Below are 11,119 nucleotides of genomic sequence, written 5' to 3'. Positions count from 1 at the left end.
CTATATCTACGCCCGCTGCATTCAGGGTATCCTTTACTCATCTGGCTAAGGTTTGTTTACTTGCTGCCTTATGTGGTGTAGTACACGTCAAGAAAAGTTGCTCTGAAGAATTTTGTAGGCGAAATTGCTCGGTGACTTCAATGTACTTTTTCAGAGTTGTTGCTGGGCAAATCCTCTGGTTAGCAAAAAACGGAAGCTCTAATACTGGCTGGAAGTTTCGTAAAGTAGATGTTTTGGTTTTATCAGGGATAAAGATTTTGATCCCACCCTCATTCTCGACGATGTGCTTGATTTTTATGAGGGATAGAGTTTGTAGTCTTTGTCCAGTTGCTAAAGTTAATAAAGTGATTAATTTCTTTGAAATCGCCTTTAGGTCTTCGGTTTTTTGCTTATTGAGATAGTCTAAGACGATCTGTGGATTCCAAGAGCAATTATATCTAGCTTTTGGAGGTCTAATGTTGTAGACTCCTCTCAGAAATCTTTTAACCAGAGTCCCCTGCTCGGATAGGTTCGGAAAGATCAGGAAAAGCGCTGATCTGTGGGTGTTGAAGGAGGCGTAATTGGTCTCTCTTCTTTCCAAAAGGTTTTGAAAAAAGTTTATTACATCTGCCTCCGTTGCTGTGAAGGGGTTGCTTTTATGGTCCTTGCAGAATTGCCACCATAATTTGAAGGTCGTGTTGTATTGAAGTAGGGTTGATGAAGCTAAGGATTTTAATATCGTAGAGATGGCGTTGTCGGGTAGTTGTCTCAAGTTGAAGATTTGCCTGATAAAGTTGTGGCCGCCAGGGTAAGTGTCGGAGATAATGGGTGCGGCTGGTTGCTGTAACGGCAGACCAATAAATTATCATTTGGTCCTAAATGTATGATCTTATCTATGCTTAATTTGCAAAAAAGAGGATACCATGGCTGTGATTTCCAAAAGGGAACCACAACTATCCCGGTAGCCTCTTCTTCTATAATTTTACGGAGGGTTCGTAAGATGAGACTAAATGGAGGAAAGGCGTAGAAAAAACACTCCTTCCAGGGTACAGTAAACGCGTCCACTGCTTCTGCTGAACTATTTCTTTTCCAAGAGATATAACGTTTGCATTTTTTATTTTCTTTGGAAGCAAAGAGATCAATCTCTGGATTCCCAAAGATACTGACAATAAACTCGAATTCAGATTGGTGTAACGACCATTCTGTTTCTGGAAGGAGTGCTCTCGACTCTGCGTCCGCTTTCCAATTCTCTTTCGAAGAGACGTAAGCGGCGCTAATCCACAAATTTCTTTCCTCGCACCAATCCCAAATTTGTCGAGAGATCATATTTAGCCTAGTATGGCTCACACTACCCATTCGGTTAATACAAGATATGCCTGTAGTGTTGTCAGGCCTTATGAGAATATTTAGGTTCCTAAGATGGGGAGTAAACGCAGAAATTCCATTAAATACAGCCATCAATTCTAGTGCATTGATATGAAGCGTTTGTTCATGTAGTGTCCACCATCCACGCACTTTATCTTTTCCTGCGCATGCTCCCCATCCCGTTAGTGACGCGTCAGTAAATATTTCCATTTCAAAAATGTCTTTTTTGAAATCGTTGTGAGAAGTAGAAATCTTTGACACCCACCAGACCAGATCTAAACGCAAACCAGCCCCTTGAATCTGCATTTTTGCATTAAAGTCAAAATTCGAAGTTTTTAGTGCTTTTAATTTTGCTTCTTCCAAAGATTTTGTATGACACCACCCATATTTAATTGCCGGACAAGCAGCGGTCAGTGTTCCGATAAGGCGTGCAAAATCTTTGATTTTACAGCTGGAACGACTCAAAAAGGAACTAAGTAATTTTTTATGTGAACTTGTTTGTCGATTGGTAATGATAAGCGCAATAAAGAAGTATCAAAGATAAACCCTAAATATTTGCACTGATTTCTAGGAACTAAGACGCTTTGTTCATAGTTTATGACAAACCCTAGAGATTCTAATACCTTAAGACAAAAAGAAGTGTGTCGTTCACTTTCTGTATAAGAATCGCTTATTATAAGAAAGTCATCTAGGTAATTGACAATTACTACTCCTTCGGCGCGCAAAAAAGAAAGAACAGGTTTTAAAAATTTTGTAAAAATATATGGAGCGCAGGATAATCCAAACGGCAAGCATGTGAACTCATATGCCACGTCATTGAACTGGAATTTTAGATATTTCCTGTGTTCTGAACAAATAGGAACCACAAAGTAAGCACTTTCTAAATCAATCGAAGTAAGGAAAGACCCTTTCTGTATTAACTTGGAGGCAGTTCGGAAATCCTCCATTTTAAAATGTGGTGTCCGGACATAGGTATTGAAAAGTTTGAGATTGAGAATAAATCTATTCTTGCCGTTTGGTTTCCTGGCTAAAAAAACTGGCGAAAAGAAATCAATGGATGAGCTTTCAGAAATCTGAATAGCTCCCAAATTTAATAAATTATTTATCTCTAGTTGGAGATCGTTCCTTGTTGAGGCGTGAACAACCAGGTTTGTCGGAAGGTGGGTCTGTATCGGTGTCTCTAATAGGGGTATCTTGACCCCTTGTGTCCACTCTAGGACAACCGAATTAGAGGTAATTTTTACCCAGGCCTCGAAAAAGCACTTTAACCTTCCGGCTAAAGGAAAACTCACCTTGTTTACGTTCTCCTTTGAAATCGGTCCCGTTGGCTCGTCCACTCCTTTTTGGGGTGCCCCTTGCGCTGATGTGTGTTCCCCGGACGACGGATCGGGCGTTGTCTGTTTTCCGACAAAGTTTGTCGTGCTGTCGGAAAGGATCGCTTACCTCCCCTGTAAAACTTTGTGAATTTTTGCGAAGTACCTGAAGATGGGGCCGCATTGGAAATTAATTTGGCCGATTTTATTTTTTCCGACAAGTCGTTGCCAAATAAAAAACTACCTACTTCGGTTTGATCCACGATATCTTTGGTTTGTTTATTAAGAATTGGGCTAATTAGAGATTTGCGTCTTAAAGATTCTTTGAAGAAAAGATCGGTTAAGATCCTTCCCGCGTCAGAAAAACATGTAAGTATCTTCTCGATGAGAGGTTTAGGAATGTTTTCGCTGTCGTCTAAAAGCATAGAAAGACCTTTTCCTAAGGCCGTTAGCCCTTTACTCAAATGTAATTGATGTTCTGCGCGAGCTTTGTCCCTATTAGAATAGGCCGCCGACATTAGCGCCATGACCTCTGGATTTACCTGAGGGGGAATTAATCCCTCGCAATTAGACGGAATTTCGTACAAATCTAGTAGCTTTAATCTATCGCTCTCGGCGAGTCCGTGCTTCAAGGTGAAGCTCCACCTTGACGCTAAAGCGGGATGAAAAAATGACGTGGTTTTCGAGGTTAGTTCCGGATTAAAGCCTAAAATATTTAAGACTGTTTCCGGCAGCTCAACTTCCTCATTAATTAATAAAACGTCATTGTTGTCGTTATCCTCTTTGTTGTTTCGCGAAGAAAAATCGCTATCGTTGCGAATTGCTAAATCACTATGTTGATTCAGCGGCGCCGGTACACGATGCGTGCCCGTGACCTCGTTATTAGAAGCCGGTTCGTTATCGTCAAAACGTGTTCGCGGGGGGGGGTTCCTCCCGCACTGTTTTCACACGAGCTTTGACTGTGTGAACGTGAACGACCCCTAATTGGCTTTCTCGTGTCACCCGGATCACGACGTGCCAAATGCCCAAATAAAGTTTCCGATCATGACGATCATGTGTAGAAACACACGAAATAGAATTTGAACCCGTGCTACTCGAGCTACGGCGATCAGAATCATGTCGAGAACGACTACGTGAAAAGGGAGGTGAAGGGGACTCCAACCTCGTTTGAGACCGACTACGATGGCGGTAGTCTTTGCGTTTTAACATCTTTTCTAGCCGTTTTAATCGTTTCCACAACCGGCTAGAGTCTCTCTCCGAATCCTTGTCTGTTTTCTTTCGTTTCCCCATGCTAAAAAGAAATCACTGAAGGTAGAGACCTGATGTGGTACGTTCGGCACAAGAAAGTCGAATGAACAACACACTTGCTACATAATACCTGTAACAGAGCGGGAAGAGGGAGAGCTTCTTTTTCTTTAAACCTTGTGGTAATGGCACAGAGAGGGCGTACTACATAGTAAAGTAAAATATCTTCGGAATGGATACCGAAATATAATGTACTATTTCTAGTAGTGCCAGTTTCCTTTCTTCCACTGCCCGTTTCTCGTCAATTTTTGATTGGAGACTTCTTACTTCTTCGCGAAGCTTCATTAAAGTGGTTTTTTGTTTTCTTTGGTGGGTTTTTTTCTGTTCATCTATATCCGTACCGTTTTTATTATGGTCGTCCTCGATGTTACCCTCACTTGCTTCTTCTGCAGGAATTAAAGAACCAGACGGGGATTGTATAGGAGTTTCGATGCTTTCGGATGTGTCGATAGAGTGAGGAGAAGAAACACTGGGCCCATTGCCCACAATTTCCTCTATTTCATTAAAGAATAGGAAACGAGTCGGACACCTTCCTGTTTTCCCCTTCATGTCTTTACAATTCTTATACGTTTTAAGTAAATTTTGCCATTTTTTTTGCACGCTTCCGGGGTAACTTCAATTTGTTGGCTTATCAAATCATTGCTGATGTTTGACCATACATGCTTTCGGTGTTTCACATGATGTAAATGATCCTTATAGGCTTCCACGCTCCCTATCAAAGCACGCGTTTCCTCGTAGGACCAGGTTTTTCTTTTGGCGTTTTCCGCACTTATCCCTGCACTGTCATTTGGTGCTGAATCTTCCGGAATCTATAAATAAGTACCCAAAAAATAGATGTCTGCAGAACTAATAGTATATGTACATACATTTTGTGGTGTGTTTTTGCCATTATCGGAAGCGTCCTCATTGTACATTGACTTGTCGGGCCCGAAAACATCATACACAATGTTTTCTTCAATGTAGGGGAAGGTGGTACTAACTGAGCCAAAAAATATATATTGCAGTACAAACTTTTATTTATTTGATTATAAGAAATGTAATAATAAAAATTCAAAGTATGGTGTCTATCCTCACTTAAAAATACAACAATACTATAAATAAACATAACATGTTCATATGAGGAAATTTAAGAAAAACTCTTGCAAGTGTTTCACTTAGTACCACTGGTAGTACAAACTGAGCCAACACTACATATCCAGAGAAACATGTTCTGATATGCCTAATAAACAAGCAAATAAAACAAACAAAGTATGTAATACAATAAAAACAACGTAAATAACAATAAGTAGTTTTAACGTACGTTGAAACCGTCAAAATTTATTTCAAATTTAAATATGTTTGATTGTCTTTTAGTTTGCGATGCTTTTGGGTTTGGTAAAACCATAGTTACGTCAGATTTATTAACTGATGCAATATTTACGTTATTCGGCTATAAGAAAGAATTTGAACACTTAGTGCTCTTTCGATGGAATTTAACTTCGCAATCTCCCACTTCATCTAAGTCAGTTAAAACATTGGCTACATAATGAACTCCACCTGTAAATTTTACTAATATGAAACAATCTTTTACAATGTTCATATCATCAGTGACGTAGCTGTTCTCGTCTTCTTGCTCACACTGAGCGAAAATACAGGTTGGAGTAATGTTTAAGAGATTTGAACAACATTTTGTAAGAGTCATATATGAGCAACGTTTTTAAAACGTTCAAACAACTAGATTAAAGTGCTAACATTAGCTAGTTACTTTAATAAATATAGAACATTAACATAATGCTGAATTAAATGTTGACAAAAAATACTTTGGTGGTTGTAAGAACCATCTGGTAATACTAATCCAATGTACCACAACATTATACAGAACTTCTGAATCTCTAAATTCAATGATATAAAAATGTTATCATAAGTATTTTAATTTTTGAAAGAAATAGTGAACAGTCGTTAATGAAATGAAGCTGTGCATTAATTTAACATTTTTTTTTGCTTGAACTAATATTTATAAACTGTTATGTAAATGTAGCGTAAAAGTTGTTTCATCTGATTTAAACTGTTCTTTTTATAGTATATATGCATTTTACTTATCAATTTCAAAATCATTTGTTAAAAATTGAAAAATACCTACTGTTAATAAAAAGTTGTAAATGTTTCAATTTTCTGTAACAACGTCGACGTTTAGACTGTTTTACTTTGCTGAAACAACTTAGGATTGGTATACCTATACATACAATCAAAACAAGTAACTATACTAATGCTTACATTTATTTAAGAAATAATTGCAAAATCTTATTTACAACATAATATAATCTTTATAGTTAACCGTATGTATTATACTAGGACACTCACTAAGTAATGAACTTAATTCTACACAAAATAAATCGTTATTTTTTTTAATTTCATAAGCATTATAATGTTCATCATATAATACAGTATTAATCTTCCTAAGAACAAAAAAAACTTTATTCTGAGATTCTTTAAAAACAATAGATTCTATTATACCAAAAATAGGTATAAAATCCTCCATGCCTACTACAACAACATTTGCAAATGTATATTTTATTCCTTTCACTTTTATCCAATTAGTAGGGAAGTAATCATCTGACATATCAAGTTTTAAAAATTGTACAAATGATTCATATTCTCTACTATTTGACACAAATTGAAAATTTTCTGAACCACATTCAAATGTATCTTTAAGTCCAATTTCGGATAATATACGGTAACAAAATGACAATTGATTTTTTATTGCTAATGTATACAAAATGTTTTTTCGTGAACTGACTGCACTTGCAGCTGCCTTAAATTGTTTATGTTTGGCTTCAAAACGTATTGAAGATACATAAGGTAATGGTCCAATTTTATTTAATAGGTTGGCATAGTGTGTTAAAAAATGATGCTTAGGTTTTAAATTTCCAAAAAATTGAATATAAAGCAAATGGTGTTCAGATACAGCAGTTCTTAGTAAGTCAACGAATTCTGGTGCAATAACTTTGCTTGTAATAATGTTAGTTATTTCACATAATGACAAATAAATTTCCCACATATCATTACCAATTGGTATACAGTCTCCTACTATCAAAGACAAGAATTTGACAAGTGCCGACATTTCGGAAGCTGATACCAATATATGTTTATTCAATATTTGTGATTTAGATATTTGCGGTGGCTTGTTTTTATCTAAGAAATTGAAAAATCTAATTCGATTGTTTAATGTATCCAAAGTAAAAAATTTGTCAATATATATATAATGATAGAGCAAATTTCCAATATCGTATCTACAAACTCCCTCAAAAACATCATGCATTATATCACAACATGAATTAACAGTTAAATGAAAATTAGGTAATTGGTGCCACACACACTCTTCTTTTATTCCATAGCTTTTAGTAGACAAGTCAGTTTCATAATTTTCACGAGTTCGCTTTAAAGTAGTACTTTCCAATTCGTTAGATTGACTAAAATCTTTGCTACAACGGCAGAATCGGCAAAAATGGTTAGAACTAAAATTTTGAATTAATCCCATCATAGAATTGAGACCCAAGTTATCTCCTAAGACTAAGACAAGGCTAAAATAAATTGTGTAACTCGAAGAATTGACATTGATATCTATACCATTTTTTTCTAAATCGATTAAATCTGTTATGATTTTTTGAAAAAATTTTTTGTTGCCATAGGGTAAACCATACAGTTATTGGACACTTAAGGATATTGATATTTTAAAAATTCAATAAATACATACCCATTTGCAAATATGTAAATATGAAATAACCACTTGTTCCATAATTGCTTAACTTTTCAGAAAAAAATATTAAGTTTTGGTAGTTGTTATAAGGAACAACTCTGAAATTACTTTTAAACAACTCTGCCAGAATACATAGTTATTGGACACATTTTACAGTAATTGGACATTATTTTTACAGTTATTGGGCACACCTTTTTTTAAGGTTTACGTAGTGTTTTTTAGTAAGTAACACGTATAACTTTTTAATATATATGTTTTATTGCAGAAGTATACATATTATATAATTCATCGATTTCCTTTTCTTCTTCTTCTGTTTCCGCTAGTGTTCTCTCTTCCTCTTTTTCATTTTCTTTATCTTCTTGTTCTTCGGTTTCAGCTGGTGGCCTCTCTTCCTCGATTTCATTTTCTTCACTTTCTTGTTCTTCTTCTTTTTCAGTGTCCACATCGCTATCCGATTCTTCCTTGTAGCAGATATGACATAGAAAAGTATCGTTATCAGTAGGGTCTGGAATATGTTGTTTATGAGACGCTGGAATACACGATTTGTGAAATGATTGTTTACATTCGTCACAAGACAACTCATTGCATTTTATTATTTTGGCACAAACATAGCATGTTATCTTATTAGCCGCACATAATTTATTTTTACGTGAAACGTTTGATGCTTTCTTCTGAGTTTTCTCTAATTTTTTAATATTTTGTTGGTGTTTTCTGATCTCTTTGAGTTCCTGATCTTCTTTCTTCTTCTTCGCTCTGACTTCGTCTGCTTCTTTCTTTAGAGCACGTTTTTTGTTTTTCTGTTCTTCTTCTTCTTTCTTCTTAGCACGTTTCTCTGCTAGCATTTCCTGATATTTATTACAAGTTACAGCATACGGCAACCTTTCGGTCTCTCGTTTTCCTTTACGTTTGGGTGAATCTGGCCAGTCAAGAAACTCAGCGATAGAGACATTATTAGCTACATCTACCACTGCAGTTGTTCTCTGTTGGTGAGTAGTTCTGGAAATTGCTCCATCAGTCTCTTTTGTATTAATATCACTGTTTTGTTCTGGCAACTCATCCGTTACAATCATATGTTGGGGCGAATCCTCGTTATTTTCTGGTACCTCTACGTTTGCAGTTGTAATGTGTTGGTCAGTAGTACTGGCGATTACTCCATCTGCCTCTTTTGTATTGCCACTTTCTTGTTCTGACAACACATCTGTTACAATCATATTTTGAGGCAAATCTTCGTTATCAATTTTTTCGTTAGATAAATTTATAATTTGGTCTGGCTCTTCCTTGGTGCTTTCAAAATGTTTCCATATACGAAATAGAGCAAAAAAGTCTTCGTTGTTTGTTCCTTCTGGAAGGACTGCATCTAATCTTTTAAACTGTTCAAGTTTTTCATTTCCAACGATATTTGCAAATGTGGAATACTTCATTGTGGTGTCTGTTATTTTATTGTCAAATGTTTCATTTTTCTTGGAACTTCCCAGACACTTGCTATAATCTATAGCGTCAGCATTTAGTGGATACAACCCACATGCTTTAAATCCATTTACCAATATATCGGGTTTGGCACTAGATTTAACGACTTCGTCTAGTAATGGTGCAAAGGAAAGCTTAGTTAGGGATTCTCCTGGATGATCTGACTGCCAATTCCTTACTGCTTTTCGCCAAGCTACCTTGATTGGGCGAAAAACAGCTACGTCTGCGGGCTGCAATATACGAGTAGCATTAGGATACAATGCTATAATTTCGATTGCTAGGTTACTGCAAAGAACGCTGAGTTGGTAAGTGAGATGGGACTTATGCCCATCTACAAATAATATCACTGGGAATGTTATACCTTCGGCAATTAAATAGGGATAGAATACTTTTGAAATATACTCGTAGAATACTTCGGCAGTCATCCACCCACTATCGCTGCGACCAATTCCCCAATTAGCTGGAACAGACTGTGAAATTTTTTCGGGAATTCTTTTATAGGGATATACTATCATCGGGCTACAAGTTGATCCACTTGCCGAAAACGTGAACATAACAGTTATGTTTTCCTTTGAAGACCCTTGATCGATGGTATATACATTTTTTATTCCCTTTGGTGCCAAAACTTTCCCTGTTTCTGGACATATTTGGAAACCTGTTTCGTCTCCGTTAAAAATGCGAGTTGGGTCCTCTATTACTTGTTCAAGTTGTTTTTCTTTTAAATAATCTTTTACTTCAACAAACCATTTTCGAATATCCTTTTCGGAAACACATGAACTAGCTGAAGTAACTGCTTCACTTGTTCTTTCTGTGATTTCAGGATGGCGTCTAAAAAACGCCTATAAAAATAAATCCTATGTTTTATTTTTTAGGAAGTGAGTATGTGGTTGTTATTACCTTTAACCAACCAGCTCCAGGACGATTATTCGTAAATGGGTTGGGACGTGGATTTGCTATTAGGAAATTTTGTACACTTGCAATAATGTCGTCTCTTTTTCTAGGAAATCCTTTCCGAGCAAGTTCTGCAATCCATCTAGAAAGCACAAAAAAAGGAAATAAGAAGTCACGTACCGGTACTTCGCTATTCGAGTTTGCTATTCTAACTACAGACAGAAAAATAAATAAACAACTTACTTAACTAATGTAGCTTCTTCCGAATTTGTGAGAACAGGCGAAGGTCCAAAAGTTTGCTTGTGATCAGGATTCTTTAATTTAAATTCAAGCGTCGATTTTGGGACCGCGTACTTTTTTGCGATGGCTCTAAGCGATGTATTGCCATTCTGAAATTCAGAAACAGCCTTCGCCATTGTGGCTGCTTCATAACCAATACGTTTTGGCATGGCGAGACACTATAAAAACAATGTATTCTCAAAATACAGTAGTTGGCCACTTATAAGACAGTAACTGGACACGTGGCCAATAACTGTCCAGAACGCTCCTACATTAAAATCCGCTATATTAGCGATTATAGTACATATTGTCCTACTACATAGTGAACACAGATGAGAATGAACCAAGATTCAGTTATTGGCCACCCTGTCCAATAACTAAAAAGTGATAATATCACTTGGACACTTTGTTTTTGTTATAAATAATTAGATTAATGAACATGAATATTATGTAAAACGATGTAATACAACCTTTACTTGCCTTAGTATTCTGCCCAATGGTCTATTTTCAACGATCTGTACGTAGCACCACTTTCACGGAAGTGTTAACCTTAAAAAAATCGTAACAACTTAACGGACGTGAACATAGGTTAACGTCAACTGAATTTCTCACGATAAAGAAATAATTGGCGGGAAATTTTAATGCGCCAAAATATTGGTAACATATTGCCATCTAGCAGGAAGACAACAAAACAAGAAAAGAACGCCCGCAATTCTTATTACAGGGTTCCAAACGCCAAATGTCCAATAACTGTTGGGTGTCCAATTACTGTATGGTTTACCCT

General features: G+C 36.4%; 1 protein-coding gene across 1 annotated transcript; it reads right to left on the bottom strand.

Moving 5' to 3' along the window:
- Positions 1-7,660: 7,660 nt before the first annotated feature.
- Positions 7,661-10,472, bottom strand: LOC116182710 (eukaryotic translation initiation factor 5B-like). Its single transcript, XM_031503249.1, has 3 exons — positions 10,300-10,472; positions 10,063-10,198; positions 7,661-10,004 (listed from the first exon to the last, which is right to left on the bottom strand). The coding sequence occupies exons 1-3, from the start codon at positions 10,470-10,472 to the stop codon at positions 7,941-7,943; spliced, it is 2,373 nt and encodes a 790-aa protein (XP_031359109.1). The 3' UTR covers positions 7,661-7,940.
- Positions 10,473-11,119: the final 647 nt, after the last annotated feature.

The sequence above is a fragment of the Photinus pyralis genome, unplaced genomic scaffold, assembly GCF_008802855.1.
Source record: "Photinus pyralis isolate 1611_PpyrPB1 unplaced genomic scaffold, Ppyr1.3 Ppyr1.4_unclustered_Scaffold7171, whole genome shotgun sequence".
Lineage (NCBI taxonomy): Eukaryota > Metazoa > Arthropoda > Insecta > Coleoptera > Lampyridae > Photinus > Photinus pyralis.
Note: the sequence above shows the minus strand (reverse complement) of the source record. Positions and strands in the feature narration are given on the sequence as shown.

Coding starts and splice junctions, on each gene's coding strand:
- LOC116182710 (XM_031503249.1), bottom strand. CDS start 10,472: ATGGCGAAGGCTGTTTCTGAATTTCAGAATGGCAATACATCGCTTAGA. Junction 10,199..10,299: donor GAAGAAGCTACATTAGTTAA/GTAAGTTGTTTA, acceptor TGTGCTTTCTAG/ATGGATTGCAGAACTTGCTC. Junction 10,005..10,062: donor CTGGAGCTGGTTGGTTAAAG/GTAATAACAACC, acceptor TTATTTTTATAG/GCGTTTTTTAGACGCCATCC.